The 27,458-nt window shown below is 35.6% G+C and overlaps 1 protein-coding gene across 9 annotated transcripts in view; it reads left to right on the forward strand.

Annotated features, from left to right (window-relative positions):
- MYO6 (myosin VI) overlaps positions 1-27,458 on the forward strand; it is a 169,069-nt gene that overhangs the window by 97,614 nt on the left and 43,997 nt on the right. For all 9 annotated transcript variants that reach the window (XM_077162268.1, XM_077162272.1, XM_077162271.1 and 6 more), the window contains exons 10-16: positions 2,517-2,597; positions 5,639-5,819; positions 14,754-14,898; positions 17,181-17,338; positions 20,045-20,136; positions 23,854-23,926; positions 25,380-25,507. In XM_077162268.1, the coding sequence (XP_077018383.1) occupies positions 2,517-2,597; positions 5,639-5,819; positions 14,754-14,898; positions 17,181-17,338; positions 20,045-20,136; positions 23,854-23,926; positions 25,380-25,507 (858 nt within the window). The remainder of the gene's footprint in view (positions 1-2,516; positions 2,598-5,638; positions 5,820-14,753; positions 14,899-17,180; positions 17,339-20,044; positions 20,137-23,853; positions 23,927-25,379; positions 25,508-27,458) is intronic.

A 27,458-nucleotide genomic window follows, 5' to 3' on the forward strand; every position in this document is an offset into this window, starting at 1 on the left:
TAAGCACTCCCTCAGTTTTAAAGGATAATTTGGCTGGGTACAGAATTCTTGGCTGGAAGTCTTTCTCTTTCAGGATCTTAAATATATCATACCACTGCCTTCTCGCTTCTATAGTGCCAGTTGAGTAGTTTGAACTCATTCTTATGTGGTTTCACTTGTCTGCAGTAGGTCATTTTTCTCTTGCCAATTTCAGGATTTTCTGCTTCTCTTCAGCATTTGACAGATTGATTAGTATATGTCTTGGGATAGGCCTCTTTGGATTTTGTTCTATTTGGAGTTCATTGAGCTTCTTTGATTTGCATATTTATGTCATTTATAAGGATTATATCCTCAACTAATCTTCCTAGCCTGTTTCTCTTCTCCTTCTGGGACACCGAAGATTCTTATATTTTTGTGTTTTGTTTTGTTGAGCATTTCCCTGAGATCCAATTCAAATTTTTCTACCTTTTTTGCCATTTGCTTTTTTGTGTGTTTGTAATCAATTGTCCTGTCTTCTGTTTCAATTATTCTTTCTTCTGCCTCTTCAAATATGTTGTGTGTCTCTAGTATATTTTTAATTTGGTCTATAGCATCTTTAATCTCTGTGATAGTTGCTATTTTTCTGTTTATTCTTTCAAATTCTTCTTTATGCTCTTCTAGTGTCTTCTTCATCTCCTTTATGTCATTAACCATCCCATTGATTTTATTTAGTAGATTTATATGACCATCTTTGATTAGTCATTCCAAAGTCTGTGTCTCTTCTGGTGTTTTAATTTGGTCTTTAGGCTGGGCTATATCTAACTGCATTTTCATATGCAGAAAATATTTTCATATCTTCTGTTGCTTTCAAGACCTGTTAATATCTTGATAGAGTTACTTTGGAAGTTGATTACCTTCAGTAGTTTAAAGCTTTGTTTTGTAGGATGGATGTGGAGCAGGATGTGAGGTGTGGGGTGGGGCACAACAGTGTGGTGATTAGCTGCAGCACAGATATAGGCATGGGTCAGGGATGGTATTTTGGTGACTGTGAGTGTGGGGTGTAGGGTTGTGCAGGTGTGAGAGCCATGGGCAGAGGGTGCAGCTTGGGCAGGCCTTGGAGGGCAGGGACAAGGTGCAGCATGGGGGGCACAGAGGTAGTGTGTGACAGGAGGCTGATGGGGGGCTGTGCTGGTACACTGGCAGAATGTGGGTGGGCATGTGGAGTGTGGGGATTGTGGGTATCAGGGTTTGGGGTATGGGGCATACCCCACACAGTTCAGGGCATAGGGAGGGCAGGGCTTGAGTGTGTCCTTGTTCAGGGGGAGGGGTCCAGAGGGACTGGAATGCGGATGTGCTAACGTGCAGGGATGGAACACAGGTTGTGGAGGTGGTGGGGTGTGGGTCAGCGGCAGTTGTAGTGTGGTGGCCTAGGCACAAGTGTTCAGGTGTGGGGGAGTATGGCACAGGGGTGCATGTATGCGCAGGATGGGGGCTTTGTGGCACAGATGTGCATGTGAGCGCTTGTCAGGTGTGGGAGTGGGGTGCTTGTGTGGGGGGATGGAGTAAGGGTGTGCACCTGAGTGGTGTGGGTGGGGGGCGGAGTGCAGGGTTTGAGAGGTTAGTGCATAGGTGCATAGATGCCCAGCAGGCAGGATATGGGTGTGCATGTGCGTCGATCTGGGGGTCGAGGCTCTGGTGTGGGCATCTGCAGAGCTCAGGGGTAGTGGGATATGGTTGTTCCAGCATGGGCTGGGCGTGGGTATGGCCTGGATGCGCAGGTCACTGCTTTCCTAGAGTTGGGAAGTTGGGCGACGAGGGTGCTTTTTAGCTCAGGGTCGGGGGACTGCGGTGTGGATGCGTGGGTGCCAGTGTGGGCAATTGTGGGTATGCACATGTGAGAAGGCCTGGATGCTGATGTGCAGGTCCACAGAGCTCAGAGGGTGTGGGGTGGGATTGCGCTTGTGTGGGCTGGGCGTGGTGTGGCTTGGGGTGGCCTGCATGTGCAGGTCAGCGCTTGCTCAGAGCTAGAGGGCCAGGTGGGGTTGCGTGCTTCATCAGGGTCAGGGGGCTAGGGTACAGAATTTAATTGGCGGAGCACAGATTAAAATTTTTCTTTAAATTTTCAGCAGTGTTTTGTATTTTAGTGCACAAGTCTTTCAGCTTCTTGATTAAATTGATTCCAAGATATTTTATTCTTTTAGGTGTTATAGCAAATTAAATTCTTTTCTTGGTTTTATTTTTGGATTGGTTATATGAGCTATATTTTTACAAACCTTTGACACTGTAAAGATATAAAATTGCTACCTTTTAAAATCCATGGTATTGATTTTTATTTTTAATAATTTAATCTGTTTTCAGGGAGATAGAATTTTCATTGTCCTTGCTTTGACTTATAGGAGTAAAATGTTTGTGAAATATAGAAGTATGAATCGTAATGACACTTAGGTTATGTTTAGAAATTCTCTATGGTTAGCACTATTGATGAATTTTTGTTTTCTTCTGTATTATTTCCTTGTGAATTATATTTTCTAATTACATTTTTAATTTCTTTGTCATAGTATTTAAACCGAGGCTGCACTAGATATTTTGCTACCAAAGAAACTGACAAGCAGATTTTACAGAACCGCAAAAGTCCTGAGGTAAATTAGTAGACTGTTGTTTTTATTAAAATATTTAATGGAAAGAAAATTATGCTGAATGATACATTCTATTTGCTATTTTGGAGCCCACAGCTAGATTTCTTACTTTTAGGCTTGTAAGTGTAAAAGTAAATATTCATCCAAATCTCTATCACATGGAAATGCTTAAACCACTGTTGGTATCTAGGAAACAACAGGGTCGGGGTCTTCTTGGTTAGGTCTCAACACAGTGTTCTGCTCTGATTCTTTTTAGAGTATGAGGGTATCAGATTGCCTAAGAATCATCCTTTTCTGGCGTTTTTGAAATGTGGTCTCATATTATCCATTTGGAATTTAATTGTATAGCAGTAGAAGTGTAAAATATGTCTTTTATAATTTGTTGTCTTCTTAAAGGCTGGAATAATCCTTGAAGTTGAACAACGAATAAACATCACTGTTCAATTATATATTATTGAATTTTTCTTCAAAATATCATATATCTATAATATATTATGAAAGGTTTTATATATTAGTATCATTAAATTGCTATGATATTTGTAAGAGTAATCAGGTATAATTCTATCATTAAATGTAGTATTTAAAAAACATTAAATCCTTCATCTAAAAATCTATAATCTTTATAAATTTTAATATGCATTGTATTTAATTAACAAGTGGTATTGTTTTATCTACTCAAGGAGCTTAAGTTATGAAACACTAAGGATTAATTCTAAATATTAGTTGTAATTATTAATTACTAATTAATAGAATGATTAATTGTATTAAAATATTTATATTGTGTATTTAATTAAACAAGTTTTTATTATAGTCAGTTTTTAAATCTCATATTCTTGAGTCAGACTTATTTTATTTGTTTATTTTATTCATTTTTTCAACAAACAAACATACATTCTTGGCAAACAAATATTCTATAAATGGTGTACAATCAATGGCTCATAATATTATCACCATGATAATTTTTTTGAACATTTGCAGCTCTCCAGTAAAAGAAATAAAAAAGAAAAAATGAAAAACTCATGCATACCATACCTCTTACGCCTTCCTCTTATTGACCACTAGTATTTCAGTCTACTCAATTTATTTTAACCTTTGTTCTCCCTATTATTTGTTTATTTTTATCCATTTTTTAATGTCAGGTCATTTTTACTTCTCTTTAAATGGATGAGATGAATTATAGCTTTAATATATTCATAGAAAATAACAGAAAGGGAGTAAGAATTCCCATCATTTTGAATTCTAAGCATATGAGTCTGCAGTTTATTTTTGTTTAAGTAGATATTTTATATATCGTTTTAGACACAGGTGTCTGAACTATAAATAAATGTTAGTTTATGCTACAGCTGTGGTTGCAACTTTAAGCAGTATTGATATTAATTATGATATCTTCCTTTGTCTTGATGAGATCATTTGTTTACAAGATATCATCATAATTTAAAAGTTGTGTTCTTTCCACTAAGATAATGGAGACATTTCTTAGTGGGAAAAAAAAGAATATAAATTTGATCTTTTGGGATGGAAAAAGTTGACTAGAGGAGAAAGAGAACCAGATTTCACTCTCTAGAAAAGTATTCTTTCTGTTTCTAGTATCAGCATATTTTGTGAGTAATGTTATTCACATTATTTAATAGTTTTTAATGTATGAATGTAAATGAACAATGGATTAATAAATTCAAATTACTTTTTATGTCTTCTTTATCAGGAGGATGAGGTGATTATTTTGACTGAGTAGAATCCTTTGTCTAATTCCATTTAAGTATCTTTAAGCTGTATGTAACTTTTAGGAGAGTGTAGTATTTTTAGTCTGCCATAACAGCAATTTGTTCATTAACATTTGATTAGAAACAATTTTTAAATGAAGTAAGCATTCAATTCCAGACTAAAAATTCTGCATTTGTGTTTTCTGTTAACTTTGGCTGCATGAGTTTGTTACCTTCGCTTTAAGAATGAAATCGAATTTCATTGTATAGACATTTTCCAGAAACTGTGTGCAAACATAATTGAACATTTAAAACAAAAATTGTAGAAAGACAATTACAACTTTAGTTGGGAAGTCATTGTTTTCACGGGAGAAAAATATCTATTAGGAGAGTTAATGGCCAATTAATTCTGATGCTGTATTACTTAATGTTTAATATCTTCAGTCTCAATTTCTGGAAAATTCCTAGTCCTGTTTTCCTGTGTACTATAACTTTTATGTTCCTTCTTCTAATTTCTGTAGGTCTAATATTTTTCTTCCCTTTTTATGAATTTGTTATAGACTCCAACAAATGAATACTTTAGATGTCGATTGTTTTAGGAGGGAAGACAAATTTTCTCTTCATTTTCTGAAAGGCAGTGTTTTTAGAGAAATCTGAAAATCATTGTGTATATTCTTAGAATAAGCATAATGCTTTTTAAATTTTTTTTTGCCGTGGGCAGGCTCCAGAAATTGAACCTGGGTCTCCGGCATGGCAGGCAAGAATTCTGCCACTGAGCCACCATCACGTTTCTCAGCATAATGCTTTTTAATATATTTTGCTTCCTGTCTACTTATACAGGAAAGTTTTAAAAATTATATAAGCCTGTCCACTATTTATAATTTTTAATATTGGTGCAGTTGATAGCAATTAATCTGAAGGAATATAATGCTAATTTTCATTTTTTTCTTCAGTTTTTGATGTCAGTTCTTTTTGATCTGAAGAGTTGTATTAATTCATTTCAACCCATGATATTAACTGTTCCACTCAATTTGTATCTTCATCTGGTATCCTGGCATTTTAATGTTTTAGAATTAAAACTGTAATTTAATTGGAAAGCATCTCATTTAATTTTTTAATTGAAAGTTTTATTGATTTAATTGTAGATTCATATACAACCATAAAAATAATACAGAGAGCTCTTGTGTATATGTTCAGTTTTTCAATATGTTAGAATTCTAGAATTTTGCACTGAGAAATTTTATTTTGCATGTTATATAGTGCATTAATAGGCCTGGTGTAGTGATTTTATTCTGTTTAAATAAATGAAAGATCAGTAAACTGATTTCTTCTTATTTTGTGTAGCATCTGAAGGCAGGTTCCTTGAAAGATCCTCTGCTAGATGACCATGGAGATTTTATTAGAATATGCACAGCCATGAAGAAGATCGGTTTGAATGATGAAGAAAAGCTCGATCTGTTCCGGGTAGTAGCTGGTGTCCTGCACCTTGGAAATATTGATTTTGAGGAAGCTGGCAGCACTTCAGGTTTTCTGTTGTTTGTATTTTTGAAGTGTGTTTGTTTTAATAGGAGTAAAATTAAAGAGAATACCTGTCACTTCTTCACTATATTTAAGCTGGATTTATTTGTAGATTTGTTAATGTTTATCCTGAAATTTCTGGAATATCCTGTGTTACGTGGTGAATTTTGCAAATGAGGGATGCTTCACTATTAGTCATTATGAACTCTGTTTGGAAGAAATCAGTGATATTGATTAGGAATAAACCTTGCATAAGCATAAGTAACTGACTAGAGAGTCATCTTTACTTAATTTTTCAACTGATCTTTTGCTTCTCTAATATGTGAACAGATTAATTCTCTTAATCATTTATTAAGATATTTTTGAAATTTTTCTATGGTTTATTGTTCCAATTTCAATATTAATTAGGGCAATTAAATACATAAAAGCCCATGTACGTTATTAAAGGCAAATGAAAACAAATTAAACTTTATACAGATTGAAAAGGGTATTTTTAAATGCCTGGATGATAGCAACTTTCCTGCTTTAGTGTTTTAGTCTCTACATAAACAGAGAAACTTTTGCAGAATACTAAATGTGATCCACGAATACAGGGAATGGCAAATTATGGCCAGTGGGCCAAATCTGGTCCACTGCTTATTTTTGTAAGTTAAGCTTTATTGGAATATAGCTACACCCACTTATTTGTGTACTGGGGCAGCTTTTGTGTTGCAATGGGAGAAGAGTAGTTTTAACAGAATCTGTATGACCGACCAAGCCTAAAATATTTACTATTTGACCTTTATAGATGTTTGTTGTCAGCCCCTATATTAATACATTATTTAAAATTTTATAGAGGATGAGTTTAAAAGAAACTAAAACAGCATTTAATATAGTAGTATATATTAAAAATGACCATTAGTGTCAGGTCCCAGAGGTTCTCTAAGCCTTGGTTTCTTCATTTATAAAATGAAATAATCCATGAAAATTGCTTTTAAAGTACAGTACCCAGGGTGCATGGGTAGTTTAGTTGTTAGAATGCCTGCCTTTCATGTGGGAGACCCAGGTTCGATTCCTGGACCACGCATCCCCCCCCCCAAAAAAAAAGTACAGCATCCAACAATAATATGCACATAGGTAATAGGCATAAGAGGAAGGAAAGAGAACATTTAAAAATGTGTCTACTATGTGCAAGAAGCTTTCATATATACTATATTTCATCCAAACATCATAATAGACCTACGTGGTAGGAGATACCTCTGTTTTTCAGAAACAGAACCTGTGGAGAAGTTATGTAATATGCTTATTAATGAAGTTATAGCTGTGAGAGCTGCTCTACTTCATCTGACTAACTCAGAGGCTTGTGCCAATTGTCCCTCATTGCCCCCAGTTCGTTAACTTCCCAGAAAGTCCTGATCTGTGATTGAGCAGATTAAAATAGACAGGGTTACTGACTTTCAGATTTAATGTTTTGTGATGGTGTGAAATCAATAACATAAGAGGCACGATAGTGTAGTGCATGCCCTTGAGCCAGGCTGCTTTTCTAAGCACTATGTGACTTTGGACAAGTGACTCAACCCCTCTATGTCTGTTTCCTCATTTCTAAACTGGGGATAATAAGTAATCTCTACATGACACTGTGAAGAGGAATAAATGAGTTAAATATCAGTAAAATGCTTCATATCTGTCTGGCACATAGTAAGTACTGAAAGTGTTTTGAATGAATAAGTAAAATAAAAACACAGATTTTTTCCAGTTTAAAATGTAAAAAAATTCATCCAGAAGTCTGTATGTAATTAGTGTGCATTAAGATTTTTAAATCATTTTGAAGTGATATGACAATGTAATTAATGTTAGGACACATTTTATCTGCTCTGAAGCACTGTTGTACCAAAGGGGCATATGAGATTCGAAGTCACACAAAAGGAAGATCTTACATTTAAAGTAATTGATGTAAATTTTGGAAATGTTGGAAGTAATAGGTGGCGTTTTCACACTTCATAATTTCCCCCTGTGGCAGAACATGCAGATGTATGTAGAGTATATTCAAGCTGCTGCCCCAGTTAGTTGGAAAACACTTAACTGGTCATAAAGGACATAATGCATATTTGCACCTCCTCTAATTTTTTTTCCCAAGCTCTTCATAAGGAAAAATGAGCAGAAAGCTCAGAAGATTAGAGTAAGGCGTTTAACAGATTATTTTTATTTGATATTTGTGATTTTATTGTATTACTCTTCATTCATCCTGTGACCCTCCTATAGATCCAAATGGCATTTTTCTAATTAGAATAACCTCCCCCCCCCACCCCCATAGACTATACTCAACTTTTGGCATGTCCTGGCAATTTGAATAAACTCTGGGTATTTTCGTAATTATTTTATCAGAAACATTTTTCTCCAGTAAATGTTTATAAGGTTCCTACTGTTGTAAAAATGTTTTTGCATGATGCCTATGCAAAAAATACCTATGGGACATCTATGTTTTTAAATTTCACATAAGAAAAAAAAACATAATTTTTAAAGAAGTTTTTTTTGTGTGTGCGTGAGATAAAAAAAAATTGCATTATTTTATTGTAATTCATTCTTTAAAAAAAATTTTTTTAAATAACTTTTCTTTCATTAGCCTTATATAATTCACAGAGATATAGGAGAAGCTTTGTAATATGAGGGGGAAAAAAGTATTTCAATGGTGGTCAGTTTATTGAGAGTTATATAAACTTAGATAATTCATGTACATATACGTAGAAACTGGATATGAATAGTAAGCTCATTTTCATATAATTAAAATTTTAGTCTGTTGTCAAGGTGTTCTCCCCTTATTCTTTTTATTTTATAACTGCTTTGTTGTGATATAATTCACATACAATATAGAACACCCACTTAGAGTATACAATTCAGTGTTTAATTAGTATATCCACAGAGCTGTGCAGCTGTCACCACAATCATCACTCCCAAAGGAAACTCTATGTCCTTAAGTATTTCCTCTACTACTACACATCCTGTGCAGCTACTAATCTACTTTAGGTCTCCATAAGTTTTCCTATTCTGGACATTTCATATGCTGAAGTAATGTAATCTCTGGTTCTTGCATTTGGCTTCTTTCACTTGGCATAATGTTTTCAAGGTTCGTCCATGTTGTAACATGTATCAGTACTTCATTTTTAAATTGCTGAATAATATTCCATTATATGAATATGCCACATTTTAATCATTTCTTCATCAATTGATGGGCATTTGGGTTGTTTCATGATTTGACTATTATAAATAATGCTCCTGTGAACACTTGTGTGCAGACTTTTATTTGGACGTATGTATTTCATTTCTCTTGGATATACACCTAGCAGTGGATTTCTTAGGTCATATAGTAGTAACTCTTATGTTTAATAATCAGAGGGGACTTCAGACTGTTTTCCAGAGCAGATGTATCATATCACATTCTTACCAGCAATATGTGAGAGTTGCAATTTCTCCACATCCTTACCAACTGTTATTTTCCATCTTTTTTGCTGTAGTTGTCCTAGTGCATGTGAAGTGGTGTCTCATTGTAGTTTTGATTTGCATTTTCCTGATAGCTCATGATGTTGAGCATTGTTTCACATGTTTATTGGCTATTTATGTCTCTTCTTTGGAGAATTGCCTAGTGAGATCTTTTGCCCATTTATTCACTGGATTGTCTTTTTATTATTGAGTTTTGTCTGGCTTTGGTATGAGGGTGATGTTGGCTTCATAGAATGAATTAGGTATCTTTCCCTCCTTTTCAATTTTTTTAAAGAGTTTGAGCAGGGTTGGTACTAATTCTTTCTGGAATGTTTGGTAGAATTCACATGTGAAGCCATCTGGTCCTGGACTTTTCTTTTTGGGGAGCTTTTTAGTGACTGATTCAGTTTCTTTACTTGTGATTGGTTTGTTGAGGCCTTCTATTTCTTCTCGAGTCAATGTTGGTTGTTCATGCCTTTCTAGGAAATTGTCCGTTTCATCTACATTGTCTAGTTTATTAGCATAAAGTTGTTTATAGTATCCTCTCATTACTTCCTTTATTTCTGTGGGTTCAGTGGTTATGTCTCCTCTTCTATTTCTGATTTTATTTATTTGCGTCCTCTCTCTTCTTCTTTTTGTCAACCTCACTAAGGCTCCATCAGTCTTATTGATTTTTTTCATAGAACCAACTTCTGGTTTTGTTGATTTTCTCGATTGTTTTCATGTTCTCAATTTCATTTATTTCTGCTCTAATCATCATTATTTCTTTCCTTTTGCTTGCTTTGGGGTTAGTTTGCTGTTCTTTCTCTAATTCTTCCAATTGGACAGTTAATTCCTCGATTTTTGCTCTTCTTTGATATGGGCATTTAGGGCAATAAATTTCCTTCTTAGCACTACCTTTGCTGAACCCATAAGTTTTGATATGTCATGTTTTCATTTTCATTTGCTTTGAGATATTTACTGATTTCTCTTGTAATTTCTTCCTTGACCCACTGGTTATTTAAGAGTTGTTTTGAGCCTTCATATATCTTGTGAATTTTCTGACACTCTGCCTATTATTGATTTCCAACTTCATTCCTTTATGATCTGAGAAAGTGTTTTGTATGATTTCAAACTTTTTTAATTTATTGAGACTTGCTTTGTGACCCAGCATGTGGTCTATCCTTGAGAATGATCCATGAGCACTTGAGAAAAAGGTATATCCTGTTGTTGTGTAGTGTAATGTTCTATAAAATGTCTAAGTCTAGCTCATTTATTGTATTATTCAAATTCTCTGTTTCTTTATTGATCTTCTTTCTAGATGTTTTGTCCATTGATGAGAGTGGGGAATCAAAGTGTTCAACTATTGTGGTAGATGTGTCTATTTCTCTTTTCGGTGTTTGCCTTATCTATTTTGGAACATTTTGGCTCAGTGCATAAGTGTTTATGGTTGTTATGTCTTCTTGTTGAATTGTTTATTTTATTAATACATAGTGTCCTTTTGTCTCTTTTAACTATTTTACATTTGAAGTCTAATTTGTTGGATATTAGTATAGCTACTCCTGCTCTTTTCTGATTGTTGTTTGCATGAAATACCTTTTCTCAACCTTTCACATTCAACCTCTGTTTACCCTTGGGTCTGAGATGTATTTCCTATAGACAGCATATAGATGGGTCCTTCTTTTTAATCCATTCTGTGTGTCTATGTCTTTTGATTGGGGAGTTTAATCCATTAACATTTAGTGTTATTACTGTATGGGCAGTACTTTCTTTTACAATTTTGTCTTTTGGATTTTACATGTCATATGTAATTTTCCTTCATTTTACCTTTACTGATAGTCTTTATTTCTACACTCTTCTCCACACCTCTCTCTCCTGTCTTTTTGTATCTGTCTCTAGTGCTTACTTTACTAATCCTTGTAGAGCTGGTCTCTTGGTTACAAATTCTCTCAGTGATTTTTAGTCTGAAGATATTTTAATTTCCCCCTCATTTTTGAAGGACAGTTTTGCTGGATATAGAATTCTTGGTTGGCAGTTTTTCTCTTTTAGTAATTTAAATATATCATCCCACTGTCTTCTCGTCCCTATGGTTTCTGCTGAGAAGTCTATGTATAGTCTTATTGGGCTTCCCTTGTATGTGATGGATTGCTTTTCTCTTGCTGCTTTCAAGATTCTCTCTTTCTGTTTGACATCTGACATTCTGATTAGTAAGTGTCTTGGAGTACATCTATTTGGCTCAATTCTGTTTGGGGTATGCTGCACTTCTGGATCTATAATTTTAAGTCATTCATAAGAGTTGGGAAATTTTCAGTGATAGTTCCCTCCATTAGTTTTTCTCCTCCTTTTTCCTTCTCTTCTCCTTCTGGAACATCCACAACATGTATATTCATGTGCTTCATGTTGTCATTCAATTTCCTGAGTCCCTGCTCATATTTTTCCATTCTTTTCCCTATATTTTCTTTTGCTTGTTGGATTTCAGATGTCCCATCCTCCAGTTCACTAATCCTATTTTCTGCCTCTTAAAATCTGAGATTGTAGTTCTATTTTTTTCATCTCTTCTATTGTGCCTTTCATTCCCATAAGTTCTGTGATTTGTTTTTTCAGACTTTTGATTTCTTCTTTTTGTTTATTCTTTGCTTTCTTTATATCCTTCCTCAGTTCACTGATTTGATTTTTGATTAGTTTTTCCATGCCTGTTTGAATATTCTGAATTAATTGTTTCAATTCCTGTATCTCATTTGAATTGTTGGTTTGTTCCTTTGACTGGGCCAATTTTCTTAGTATGATTCGTTCTTTTTTGCTGGCATCTAGGCATTTAATCACCTTAATTATTTTGTATTCTGGAGATTGTTTTCACTTTTTTTAACCTAGGATTTTCTTGCTGGATGACTTTGTTGTCTATCTGTTCTTTGAGATTCAGTTCAGCTTATTCTGGACCTCTAGCTTAGGTTTTGTTTAATAGATGAGAATTTTTCAGTCCTTGTTTCTTGCTCTGCCTTGTATCATGCCTTTTTCCCCCCCTTAGGAGGGTCTACTTAGCTACTGTAGACCCCAGCTAGATTTTCTCAGACAAACTGGCCTCCTGTCAGGAGGAAAGAGTCACCTGCATCAGTTTTCCCTGAGGGTGAGACCCAGCAGATTGAAAGACATTCCTGTGAAGTCTCTGGACTCTGTTTTTCTTATCCTGCCCAGTACGTGGTGCTTGTTTGCCTGCAGGTCCCACCAGCATAAGGTGATGCGGTACCTTTAACTTCAGCAGACTCTCCCTGCTGGGGCTGTGGTTTAGCAGAGGAGAGGTTGTAGGCTGGCTTTAATCACTTCACTTTTCCAGACCCTGGGGTCTGAACTCCTTGAGGAAGGGATTCCACCTGAGCTGGGCCCTACCCCTCTCCTGGGGAAGGCACAGGCTCCAGACAAACACTCAAACATGCTTAATTCTGCCTGCGCCTGGGGCAGTGGAGCCTGAGAAGCCTTGCAACTGTATCCAAAGAGCAGTCAAGCCATAGAAACACAGCCACCAAAACAAAAGAGAAAAATCCTTTTCAGAGCAGGACCCCCATTTCTCGGGTTTGCCAATCAAGAGCCTAAATTGGTATGTTGCTCTGTGTATCTCCAGGTCTTATGTACCCCCTCTCCTTTCCTTCAGGGCCCAGACCTTTTCAGATCCAAAAAACCTCTTTCTTTTTTTTGTCTTTTTCTGTCTGCCCTGCCCTGCGTGGGGCAAAAACCAGTGACCTCTGCTTTTACTCTAGGTTCACCTGAGCTGGGGGCCTATTTTTAGTAGTCAGAATTTGTTAATTTCACAATTGGAGTTTGGTTGCGCTCAGCCCCTGCTGCTGGTAAACTCTCTTTCTTTCCCCTCTGGGAAGCAGTATGTGGGGAGGGGTGTCAGCCGCCAAGGCTTGGGGAACTCACAGTCTGGGTGGGCTTGCAGCTGGTCCAGCTGGTCCAGACTGGGGTACGCTGTGTGTCCTGTCACTGACGTGGCCCTGGCAGTTGTTCTGTACTGTTTCTGGCTATTTATTAGCTGCTCTGGAGGATGAACTAAATCCCACACCTCACTAAGCTGCCATCTTGGCCCCCTTCCTGTTACTGAGTTTTAAGAGTTTTTTGTGTATTCTAGATGCAAGTCTTTTATCAGATATATAATTTACAAATATGTTCTTCCATTCTTTGAGTTGTCCTTTTACTTTCTTGATGGTGTTCTTTGAATTAGAGAAGTTTTTAATTTTTATAAGATCCAATTTATCTTTTCATTTTTTGTTGTGCTTTTGGTGTCAAATATAAGAAACTATTTCCTACTACTAGGTCGTCAAGATTTACATACCTGCTTTCTGTTAAGAGTTCCATAGTTTTAACTCTTTACACGTAGGTGTTTGATCCATTTTGAATTAATTTTTGCATATAGTATGATATCAGGAGTCTTCCTTCTTTTACATGTGAATATCCAGTTGTCCCAGAACCATTTGTTGAAAAGACTGTTCCTTCCCATTGAATTATCTTGATAATTTCTTATTCTCATAAGATCTCACGATCTATTTTTTCTGAAACTGGTCTCTCAAATTACTTGTTATTTTTTTCATCATAAAATTCTCATTGTGTTCATACATTCCTTGTAATTTTGAAGTTTGGCTGTCGTGACATGATGTGTTTACATAAAGATTAACTTTAAAAAATGTTTATTAGTAGAAGTAATAAAAACAGTAATGATAGTTTACTTTTATACAGTGTTTTCTGTGTACCAGGCATTATTCCAAGTATTTTACAGAAGTTATTTTATTAATCTTCATAACAACCTTATAAGATAGGTACTGTTATTATCCTCATTTTAAAAATGAGGTACAGAGAAAGTAAGTTACTTGCTCAAGTTTGCAAAGCTAGTAAGTGATAGAACTAGATCAACCAAGAGTATAAAGCACTGTGGTATTCAGTCTTTCTATATAATAGTTTTTTCAAAAAAGTATCCTCCATAAATAGAAATCTGTAGAATTAATATAAAGTTAACAGCATGTGCTTGCTCACCTTCTCCCTCAATTCTCAAGCAACATGGACACATGCATATGTATATATATATGCACACATATCCACACCCAAATTGACCTATAAAGGTGCCTTGCAACTTTTGCCACTAAAATTCCTCCTTGAAGTTTTTTTGCAGTCATACAAATTTTAATATAAGGTACAATGTTTCTCCAGATATTTGATATTTTATCAAGGACTATGATCTATCCTTAGTATATTTTGCTTGCAGGGTCATAAAAAATGAAATAATGGGAAGTTAATATTGATGGGATAAGAAGATTATATAGTGGACTGTCCCATGTGAGGGCTGCCAGGACTATATGGATATCTGATAATGGGAATGAGAAAGTGAGATGGAATAATAATACTAATAAATTAATAAGCCTCAATCTATTCCATAGTTTCATAGAGTACAGTATCATTCAAAGAAGTAGGTCTTAAAGATAACATTTTTTAATTTTGAATTAAAATCTATTTTCATTAGGTGGTTGTAATCTGAAGAATAAATCTACTCAGTCATTGGAATATTGTGCTGAATTATTGGGTTTGGATCAGGATGATCTTCGTGTGAGTTTAACTACAAGAGTCATGCTTACAACAGCAGGGGGTACCAAAGGTACAGTTATAAAGTAAGTTCCTTAGTTCCTTACCTCATTGTTCTATAAAAGTCCTGCAATTTGTCAAGGAAAAATCTGCTTTAGAACGCTGAGTTCTAAAGTTGATCTTTATGCATTGTTCTAGTTTGCTAGCTGCCAGAATGCAATATACCATGAACAGAATGGTTTTTAAAAAGGGGAATTTAAGTTGCTAGTTTACAGTTCTAAGGGCGAGAAAGTGTCCCAGTTAAAACAAGTCTATAGAAATGTCCAATCTAAGGCATCCAGGGAAAGATACCTTGTTCAAGAAGGCCAATGAAGTTCAAAGTTTTCTCTCAAGTGAAGAGGCACATGGCAAACATGGTCAGGGTTTCTCTCTCACCTGGAAAGGCATATGGCAAACATGGCATCATCAGCTAGCTTCCTCTCCTGGCTTCCGGTTTCATGAAGCACCCCGGGCGTTTTCCTTCTTCATCTCCAAAGGTCACTGGCTGGTAGATTGCCTGTTTCTCTTGGCTATGTCGTTCTACTCTCTCAGAATCTCCCAGCTTTCTCTCTTGTTGTTCTCTTTTATAGGATTCCAATAACTAATCAAGACCCACCTGGAATGGGTGGAGACATGTCTTTACCTAATTCAGTTTAACAACCACTCTTGATTGAGTCACATCTCCAGGGAGATGATCTAATTAAAGTTTCCAACATGCAGTAAGCCTGCCTTTACAAAATAGGATTAGGATTAAAATGTGACGTTTCTAGGGTATATACATCCTTTCAAACTGGCACATACATTATTCATTAATTCTTTTCATTTTAATGTTCTAAATTCTGGGCTTCATAGATCAAAATTTTGTGCATCTTACCCCAGCAAACCACCATATAAACAAACAGGGATTTCCATAGTTCTTTATATTGTTCCTTGCAGATGTACTTCTTGGCAGATTTGAAAATTATAAGGTAAGAGAGAGGTTAACTTTTATACAACTATAAAAATATGAATTGATTATATAAATCAGCATTTGACTGATTCAGTCAGCAGATTATTATCCTGTAGAACTGTGTTTCCATGTGTTAAGTAGACTCACTTTACTAAAACGCTCAGCAAATGGAATTTCCCACTACCTTTCTAATGACAGGAAAATAAAGTCTAGCCAAGGTTTTAAAAATCAATAATCAAAGTTTTCTAGGTTGTATCAGGTGATATGCATACTCTTGGCTCAATGTCCCATATTCTATGCATTTTCATTTTTTGGGACTGTGGAACAAAATTGATATTTAGGTTTATCATTCTGAGGTGCTGGAAGATCTTTAACTGTAGAGCAAAAAGTCAGATACTATATCCCAGTATTTACCCATATGTTTCAGAAGAATTTTTTTTTTTACATGGGCAGGCACCGGGAATTGAACCCAGGTCCTCTGGCATGGCAGGCAAGCATTCTTGCCTGCTGAGCCACCGTGGCCCCAGAAGAATTTTTAATAAATTAAAACAAGAGGGATTTTTAGAAAACTTTTAACTATTCAGAAAATTCAGTAGCTCCAACAGTTTTGCAAATCTTAGCAAAGTATGCTCAGCCTGTTCCTTTGTTAAGCTAATTCTAAATTATTTTTATTATAAAGAAAACTTGGTTAAAGAAGACATATGCCGGTGCCCTTAAGTTGCTTGGTTCCTTAGAGATATCTCTGGAGCTTGGTGGAACACTCATACAGGCATAGGTGTTAGTCTTAAGTATATTGCTTCCTCTATTTCCCCTTTGTTCCAAAGCAGTTCTTTTATGTATTTCAGATATAGGATTAACTTTTAGAAGGGAATGTAAGTTGGAAAACCACTGTTTAGAGGAGATTCAAGAATCAGGCTGACCTAGATAACCATTAAGATTTCTTCCAAACTTGACATTTTTTTCTGGTGTTATCATTATTCATACCTTTATGGCAGCATTTAGCCCAGTTTTGGGAAATTCTCTTTTATGCCAGTTTCTCTTCATAAGACTATAATTTCTTGAGGACAGGAGCCGTATATATGTATTTGCAGCATCTAGCAGTGTTAATATCTTATAGTTATTTGTAAATTAAGATTACAAAGATTTTTCAACCCTGAAGTTCTTTTATCAAATCATATATTTGTGTGTTTAATTATAAATGGTTTTTTATGTAATTGTAGATAATTTCTTTGATTCTTCTCTTGGTTAAACATGATCTTTGTAATTATTTTGTTCTTCACAGTGAATAAGTTTAGGTCTACTTTTACCTTGAGTATCTGGCATTCTTTTTAAAAAAATATTACCATCACGAATTTTCATTGGTATAGTCTTCTTTTACAGGGTACCCTTGAAAGTGGAGCAAGCAAACAATGCCCGTGATGCCTTGGCAAAGACTGTCTATAGCCATCTTTTTGATCATGTGGTAAAAAGAGTAAATCAGTGTTTTCCTTTTGAAACATCATCCTATTTTATTGGAGTCCTAGATATTGCTGGTTTTGGTATGTATAGTTTCTTTTGTGAGTTTGTATTTGCCGATTTTTTTTTCAGTTAATTTTACATACATAACATATTTCAAAACAAAAATATGTATTTGTAAATAACCTTTTCTCCCTTCTAATACCTTTCACTTGATGTGTGTTCAGTTATACATCCTTACCTATATTTGTAATATATTTAAATAGGAAGCTGATGCTTTAGAAAAAGACACATGGATAATTTTGCTCTCATTAACTCTAAAATTAAAACATGTTGATTGAAACCATTATAGTTAAGGTACGTCTTTGTTCTCTTAAGTGAATTCAAATAAATAAAGGTGAATTCTTGAGTACTGTTAAAGATAATTAAGTCACTAAAACCTTTAACTACCACGTAAAACTGGGTATAGATTGACATAGTATATAGGCCAACCTGATTACCGTGTGTAAAAATTTGTCATTTTTTTACACAAATTTGTTGCCATGACAACAAATGGCTATTTACAATTAATTTTCCACCCAATGAGTAAGATACAGAGATAAATAATAACTGAGAGCAACTTAGGAACTGTACAGCCGGAAATGAAAAGGGTCAATGATATCTGAGGGCTGCTTTGTTCTGAACTACTGAGTTCTAAAAATCTCAGAGTAATTATGACTGTTGGTACTGAGCGTTTTCTTTTTTTTTTTTTTAACTTTTTATTGTATAATACAATATATATACAAAGCAAAGAAATAAAAAGCAATAGTTTTCAAAGCACTCTTCAACAAGTAGTTACAGGACAGATTCCAGAGTTTGTCATAGGCTACCATACATCCTCTCAGATTTTTCCTTCTAGTTGCTCCAGAATATAGGAGGCTAGAAGGCATAAATATTTTTTTATCATCATGGTACTGAGCTTTATATTGGGTGTTATTGATGTGGATGATTCACTGGCTGTGCTGGATAGTGTCTTCCTCCGCCAAGGGAAGGTGTGGATGTTCACATTCTGAGAGGCAGGGTTTTATTCTTTTGCTAATCTATGTTATTGATATAATATACATCTTTAAAATTTATAAGAAATCATTCCTTTTGTTGAAAGGTAGATAAGCACCTGTCATTGACTTGAGATTTCACAATTTTCAGACTTTGGTTTCCTGGTCTACCACAAATTTTTTTTTTTAACATTTTTAAATTGGGAAATATATATACAAAAAAGCAATACGTCTCAAAGTATATTGTAACAAGTAGTTATAAAACAGATTTCAAATTTGGTATAGGTTACATTCCAGAATTTCTGATTTTTCCTTCTAAGTGCTCCAAGACACTGGAGACTATAGTATACATTTGTATACTATATATGTATGATACTCATTTGTTAAATCCTATCTTCTCTGTTATAACTCTTCCTTTTCCTTTGATACTTCTTTAACCCTTAAGGTATTTGGGCTGTGCCCATTTAAATTTTTTTAGTGTTGGAAAGGGCTGTCGATAATATGGGATGGGGAGAAGGAACTAGTTGATGTTCTTGGAGAGGCTGGCCCTTCTGGGTTTCAGGATTTAGTTGGCCTAGGAACACATCTGGAAGTGGTAGTTTCCTGGAAAGTAATCATAGTGCATGAAACTTTTGTAGAATCTCTAATAGAGCCCTAGGTGTTCTTTAGGGTTGACAGGAATGGTTTTGGTTAGGGTTTGGCAAACCATGTCTACTTCAATTTTAATATAATGCACATAAACAGCATCATAAAATTTTACATCTTAAAGGATCTTAGAGATCAAGTAATACAATCTCTTAATTTTGAACATTAGTTCATATCCCTTGTATTTTTGATAGCTGAAATGTTATAGATTACAGAGAAAGAGGTCTTGTAAAGAACTTGCATTTTATACCATTTTAATGCTATAGTTAATTTAGATGAAGTGCTTTAAGACCTGTGCTTTAAAAAATTGTTAAAGTGGTTTATATTTTGTATTTTTTTTACTATGTGACATTTTTTCATCTTGCAAACATCCTTTTGTTAAGTAAAGCAAGGCTTTTTTTTTTCAGTTTAAAACATTTATTTTATCACAGTGTCTTGTAATACTTGAGAACTTCCAAATTGGGTGATTATAACTCAGGGTCTCTCATGAGGTTACAATCAAGCTGTTGGCTGGGACTGAAGTTAGCTGAAGGCTCTAATGATGGTGATTCCAGTTCCAAAATCATTCACATCACTGCTGTCAGTCCTCCATTCCTTACTGGCAGTTGTCTTGGCATCTCAGTTCTTCACTATGCGGGTCTCTCCTAGGCTATGTGAATGTCCTCATGATGAGATTTCCCTTAGAGCAAGAGATCCATAGCCTTTTATAACCTAATCTTGGAATTGACATACCATCACTTCTGATGTACCTATTGGTCACATAGACTAATACTAGGTAGTAGGGGACTACTAAACATCTACACATGGTATGAATACCAGGAAGGGCTGATTTTCAGGGGACATTTTAGGGGCAGGCTGCTTCAAGAGAAGTACGTATTGTATTTTTTTTATTGTGCCTAACCACATAAAGCAAGGCATTTTTAATATTTAATTTAATGCTTAACAAAATTCAAATCTTAAAATAAGAGCAATCAGTGAGTAAAATAATTCTTTTTTTTAGAAAATGTGATCTTGAATTAAGCCATCGATACAATAAAATGTTTTCCTCAGATAAATTTATAATACATAATTGTTTGATGATAACTCTTGATTCTGGTTTTATGTTTTCAGAGTACTTTGAACATAACAGTTTTGAACAATTTTGCATCAACTATTGTAATGAAAAACTTCAACAGTTTTTTAACGAAAGAATTCTGAAAGAGGTAATTTCTATCCACTTTAAATGTAAGAACTGCCTTAAGCTCTTCTAAATTTTAAGGAACAGAGGCATGCTGCACTTACCCAATCAATGGGGTATAATGTTAGAGGACCCAGGAAATCAAGGAAGCTCAGGTTTGGGCCGACTGCTGAATTGTTGCTCAGGCACATCAGAAGCATTCATGGTGCAGCTGAAGTGCCTGAGCATCCAGTCAAAATGCCAGTAAATGCCTCTTAAGGAGTGAATAACTATTGCTTCTTACTAGTGACTCACTGGACTTGCAATTCTGCTTGTCTTTTTGATTCTTTTGTCTCTATATCTGTTATTACTAAACAACTTTCTGCTCGATTCCTGCCATGGCATCTCCTGCTCTTCTTCCAAGTATCTCTGCTTCTGCCCACTCTGCTGCCTGTTCATCCTTTCCCTGTGTATGGCAGCAGAGTCCCCATGTCAAGAGATTTAAGGGGCCGTTTGGCCTGGAGCACTTCTGGGCAGCCCTCTCCTTGCCATGCTACGAATGGACTTCCAGCTGCCTATGAATGTCATGCCATTGGCTGAGACACACCCTCTGGTCCAGTCAGTACTGTCAGGAACTTTCTGACACTCATCTTAGCAAATAGCAGTGGGCATGGCAGACTTCCAGAATACCAAGTCTAGGAAACCTTTGTAATTTGAGTGCTGAAGTGAAAGTAAGTAAAGGTAGCTTTGGATCAGTTGATTCATTATTCATTTTCCCCATTGAATTTCGCTTCTCCAATATTTCCTACCAATACTTTTAACTTTCCTTCCTTTGTGCTACTAGGGATTTTTACTGAATGAGGTTACAATAGTTAAAGGGATCTTGGAGATCTTCTAGTTCAGCCCTTTACTTTACAGATGCAGAAACCACTTCTGAGAGCAGTTTAGTGATTTACACAAGTTCCCAAGTGTCTGAACCCATGCTCCTGGCTTCTGGCCTCCCTAGCACTGATATTTACTAAATTTTTGGTCTCCATTGTACCTAGACTGATATGTGAAATATTTTCTCCTCTTCCCACCTCATCTGTCTTTTTCCATATTTTTCTTATGCCTTTGCATTTATGAGCATTCTATTACATTCTAGCTTTTATACATTTTACTTCTATACTGTAGTTAAACCAATTCTGATATAAACAAGTAAAACAAGAACTTTGAGTACTTATCCGCAAGAACTTCCTCTGAAAATGTTTTATTCATTGCATTAATTCTATCACCACATGAAGATTTTTTTATTGTAATTTTTTTTCTTCTTTGTGGAAAATGAAATATATACAAAAAAGCAATAAATTTCAAAGTATATGGCAACAATTAGTTGCAGAACAGATTTTGGAGTTTGGTGTCGGTTCCGATTCCACAATTTTAGGTTTTTACTTCTAGCTGCTCTAAGATACTGGAGACTAAAAGAAATACCAATATAATGATTGAGCAGTCATACTCATTTGTTAAACCCTACCTTCTCTTTATAACTCCACCATCACCTTTGATCTTTCTCTCACTCTTTAGGGATATTTGGGCTATACCCATCCTAACTTTATCATGTTGAAAGGGGCTGTCGATAATATGGGATAGGGGAATGGAACTAGTTGATGTTTTGGAAGGGTTGGCCACTCTGCATTTAAGGACTTATCTGGTCCAAGGGCTCATCTGGAGGATGTAGGTTTCTGGAACGTTACTCTAGTACATGGAAGCTTTGTAGAATCTTATATATTCCATAGGTGTTCTTTAGGATTGGCAGGAATGGTTTTGGCTGGAGTTTGGCAAGTTATGATAGGTAGCAATATCTAATGGAGCTTGCATAAGAATGACCTCCAGAGTCAGCCTCTCGACTCTATTTGAACTGTCTCAGCCACTGATACCTTATTTGTTACACTTCTTTTCCCTCTCTTGGTCAGGGATAACACTGTGGGATCAAACTGTGTTGATCCCATGGTACTAGGGCCAGGCTTTTCCCTGGGAGTCATCTCCCATGCTGACAGGGAGACCTTCACCCCTGGATGCATGTCATATAGGGGTGAAGACAATGATTTCATTTGCAGGGTTGGGCTTAGAGAGAGGGAGAGAGAGAGAGAGAGAGAGAGGGACCACATCTGATAACAAAAGAGGTCCTCCAGAAGTAACTCTTAGGCATCCCCGTACGTTGGCTAAGCTTCGCTGCTATATACATAAGCGTCACAAGAGTAAGCCTCATGATCGAGGGCATGGCCTATTGATTTGATTGTTCCTAATGTTTGACACAGAATCAGGGGTTCTCTGATGGTAAAGTTTAATAGTTCCATATTTTTTCTTCCTTCCCTCAAGGGACTTTTTCATTACTCTTTGATTATCTGTCTAATATATTCTGAGATGTATCCAGACATTACATTAAGTTATACAGGATTAAAGGCCCTCATTCTTATTCTGGGCTCCCTGTGTTTCAATTTTTCAAATGAGCCTTCCAACAGGTTGAGTTAGAATATGTGTTACAGAAAATTTAGGTTCTGGAAAAATAATCCTTTCTTCCTTTGGTCTCATATATATTTACTCTATAGTAATCCTTTAAAATAAACATGTGAATGTCAGATTCCAGATTTGCTTCAAATGGGCCATGCCTTGGAGAATGAAAAAACTCTTTCTAGTGTTTCTCGCAGGAGGAAATATTTAAATATTCAGAAAAAAGGCAAAAACACACGTTAACATAAGTTCTTTTTATGGCTTACCCATTTATGATAAAATCTTTTAAATTTTTTCTTAATTTTAAGAAGATACTAGACTTACATCTAGGGACTCAAGTTTGGTTTATATTATTCTTACACATTGTATTTCCTTTCCCCAAATGGTATATACTAAGTATATAATATCACCATGTAGATGTTAGAGCCCATTTGCAGTTAATTGCTCTTCCCTTCCCTATCTGCAGATGATCAAAATCTGTTCTTTCTCTCATTGGAAAAGTATTTAGGTTTATTGAGGATACAGAAAAGGCAAATTTCACCTAGAAAGAGAGCTTTTCACCTAAAAGGAGAGATATTTTTAACTGTTCTTTAAAAACTTTTCAAAATTATTAAGTTACTATGTCTCTCTCTATTCTAGCAGTTAGCCAACTACAGCCTTTGGGCCAAATCTGATCTGCCACTTTTTTTGCAAATAAAGTTTTAATGAACACAGCCATGTTCATTAATTTACTGTTAACATGTAAGTTCCATTAAAACTTTATTGTCTTTGGCTGCTTTCATCCTGCAGTGGTAGAGTTGCATAGTTGTGACAGAGATCATATGGCCTGCTATCTAGAAAATATTTATCATAAGCCTGTTTACAGAAAGCTTTATGACCTCCTGATCTATTTCAGTTTGACTTTAAAATTGCTAAAAAATATTTCAATGCTTTGGTATTGCTTTGGTTTGAATGGTTACTTCTGTATTGGGTATGGCTGCTATAGATATTTCAGGAGAAGGGTCTTTATGTGTAAGAGGGGATATTTTCATATATGTAAATCATATATTATGTTGGTTGGCTATGTATGTGTGATTTCATATTGCTTTGTAGGCAAGTGTATTACCTGCCTAATGTTTTATAAGGCACTCTCCTCAGGCCCCATATTAGTTAGTATAAACTTTTTACTTTGACTAATCGATAAATGTTATGACCAGAAATCGTACAAAACACTGAATCCATTTCATACAGCTCAGTATTTCCAACTGTGCGATTGTGATTATTTTACTTTTAGGAACAAGAACTCTATCAAAAAGAAGGTTTAGGTGTTAATGAAGTACATTATGTGGATAATCAGGACTGTATAGGTATGTACTTTTTAACTCTACTTTTAAATTACAGTGAATGCTTTTAGTAGTAATTTTTCTGTGTTCCGTTTATTATTACTGTTACAGAATTTGAACTGTAGTATTTGAGAGAAGTTTTATTTCTCCAGAACTACTGCTTAGAGGTTATTTTTCTTACCAAGGCATCAAATTGTTATTTTGACAGTTTTTCTAAAATCTGTTCTAGTTATTATGATGGGTATCTTCCTATTTAAGTGGCTAATATGTGAATCAGTTATGAGAGAAACTTGGCTGCCTAGCCAGTAAAGGGATTTCTTATTTCACACGAAGAGGAGTTCCATAGGTTAGCCAGGCTCTAGGTGAAATTTGCTAGGGTTTGTCTTTTTTACAGTTCTCTTGCTTTTGTCCTTGTTTGTGCATTAGCAGCATCCTCTGGCTGCTTGCAAATTAGCTTCAGGAGTTCCACATGCCACATCGAGATAACACTGTGAAGTAGTAGATAGGATCTGTGATTTTCTTGACTGTTTTTAACAGTAAACAAACTTCCCTGTAGCCCTCCAGCTAGTGTTCAACCCTTCTTTTTCCACCCTGTTTCTAAAATCAACTAGTAAGCAAATCTTGTATTGAAAAGCCAATTTGACAATTCAGTCAATAAATAACGCATGCTATATTTGAACATAATAGTGGTATAATAGTGATGATGTTATTACTTTACATAGGTTTAACTTTTCAAAGCATTTTCACCTCTTACCTGGTCCATTCAGAATTCCTTTAACACACTGCATCCTTTCTCACCTATGTGCCTTTGTGTGATTTTAAATCCATGGCTGTAACAGCTTCCTTTCTTTTATCCTTCAGTCCACCTCCACCCCTTTCTACCTCTATGAACATGCTAACCTCTTCGCCTTCACTAATTGCCAAAGAAGCGTCATTCTTTAACCAATGCTCTTGCAATCTTGATTTCACGTGTTATAGCTGTTAGAGACTGTCCTACTCAATTCTTACAGTGTATTTAAGCAGTTTACAGTTACTTTGAACAGGTAAGAAATTCAAACAATTAAATGAAAGGAACATACAGATATGCTATTATTCAAAAGTTTTGCTAAAAAGCTGTGCCCACAAAAGCTTCTGTAGTTTTACTTCATTTTGAAAAGATACCTTGTGGAAGAATAGAGATTTCTGGCTTCTTAGCCTGTTACCCAAATTTATAAATGCAATGTTAGCTACATTAATGGCTTCCTTTCTTGGAGTTTTAAAAAAACATATTAAATATAAGAGTTTACTTTCTAATAAATTGCCAGATTTAGAATATAATCTACCTGCTCTTTATGGCCTTTTTGGGAATACTTATAGAATCATCTATTACATTGTTTTTGACCAGTCTTTGAAATTTGTGATTAATTATTAGTCACACGTTTAAAATGTTATGTTTTTACCCTATCATGAGTATTTTGAATTTTTCCCATTGATATAGACTTAATTGAAGCAAAATTAGTAGGAATACTGGATATTTTGGATGAAGAAAATCGCCTTCCCCAGCCAAGTGACCAGCACTTTACATCTGCAGTTCACCAGAAGCACAGGGACCATTTCCGACTCACTGTGAGTTTACCACTCCAGAACTGAGACTCAGTGGTGGGAAGGGAAAGCTTTAAAAACATGTGTTATTCTTTCTAACTTTTATTATATAATTAGAATCATAAGTTATAAAGGGTTTAGAGCAACCATAATATATTCAACACAGCATAGATGTGCATTTAATTCATATATATATTTGACGAGACCATATGCTAACCAAGGCCTTTTTTCTCTGGATGCAAAGTACATTTTGCATATATGAGAGTTCCTTGCTGTCTTCATGTTCTGAGCTAAGTGACCATAGATTGCTCTGTTTCGTGTTGTATGACCTTGACTGGGATCCAGGGGTTAGCATCTAAGGTCACAGCTAGCTGTTGTCTATAAATTTAAATACAGTTGTAAGACCAGCAGTGAACTGGCTTAGAATTAGTATTCCAGCTGATAGAAGCAGTTTATATTACATAGTGATCGGCTGATTTCATCTTGATCCTCTTCCCTCAGTGCTTTTGAATGGAAAGTTTACTCAAGGAAGTAGAAGATGAAACAGTAGAAGAATTACCTGGAATAGTGGGAAAAACAGACATAGAGAGCCATAGAAATACAGGAGAGGTGCCCTTCTGAAAGGGCCAGAAAACCTTGTTCCCTGAACTGCTGTGGGTCACAGAGCTGTGCTTAAGACTGCACGGTGGTGACCAGAGAGCAGTTCTCTGTGAGTGAGTCTGGACTGTATGGCTGTAGAGATGTTTCCTGTGTTTCCCTGATTCTGTTCATGTTTATGCTCAAACACATAACCTAAGGTAATGCGAGCACAGATCCATCCTTGTGCCTCGAAAGAGCCTGCTTAGCACAGAAGAAATACTGATATCAGTTCAAACCACAAAGATAGGTGCTACCTCATTTTATGGATAACAGCAAGATGGCAGCAACAACAAAAGCGAGCTAGTAAGAAAGGAAAACCTACTTGGTGGAATTTAGAGGACTAAAGGGCAGATGCCTTCCAAACTGTATATTATTTTGAGATCATAACACAGTATAATAGTCATTGCTTTGATGAATACAGGAGCTTAAGTGAATGTAGTGAATATTCTTGTTTTCATGCAACATTAACTAAAGCAAGGATGTGTTGGGTAAATAGGTTAAATGTATTTTCTTGCGATGCTGATGTAATTGTGTTAACCTTCTCAGGGAACTGTGTCCTACAACCGTCTCCTTCATTAATGTATAGTTCTGGATACCTAAATACTCCCATAACGTGGAGCCTACTTCTCCTACTTCAGTGAAGATAGAAATAGAACAATATGCATTCTCAGTAAATTTTTTTAAGTTTAAAGATATGTATATATGTGTAGTAGTTCTGTTTCTATATGGTTCATTGGTCTTTGTCACGATCAGCCTGTGATTAATTTTGTCAAGAGAACTGATCACATGCCAGCAAAATTGTGACTGTAGTCTCAGAGTCATGTAACTCAGAGGTCTGCAAAGCAAAGTATCATGAGTGGGCTTTGGCAAATTCGTGCCAAAATAGCTTTTCTCAAAAGACAACTGTGAGCAAGGTAGTAAATCCTAATTTGTACAGATCATTATTTTGTTGTTTTTCTTTAGAAATAAAAGTGATTAATAACCATTTATTGAACGTTGACTTTGTCTTGTCATTTACTTGAATTGCTATTCTAAGTCTTTTACTTGAATTACTTTATCCTCAGCAGTCCTCTGAGGTGGGTCCTATTGGTACCCCCATGCTACAAGTGGGACACATGAAAGGCCATGTTGAGTGACCGTCCCTGAGTGGCACAGTGGGGATGTGGTGGGTCTGGGAGTCAAGCATAGGCAGTTTGGCTTCATACACCGTCATGCCAGTGTATTGTATTGTGAGGACACAGAGAAAGGCTCTGTGGTCTCCTAGTTCTCTGATCATGAGCAAGCCATGTAAAATTCCCTGGTCATAGTTTTCTTATTTTTTTTTAGTTTTTTTTTT

Source organism: Tamandua tetradactyla, chromosome 5 (assembly GCF_023851605.1).
Source record: "Tamandua tetradactyla isolate mTamTet1 chromosome 5, mTamTet1.pri, whole genome shotgun sequence".
In the NCBI taxonomy this organism is placed as follows: Eukaryota; Metazoa; Chordata; class Mammalia; order Pilosa; family Myrmecophagidae; genus Tamandua; species Tamandua tetradactyla.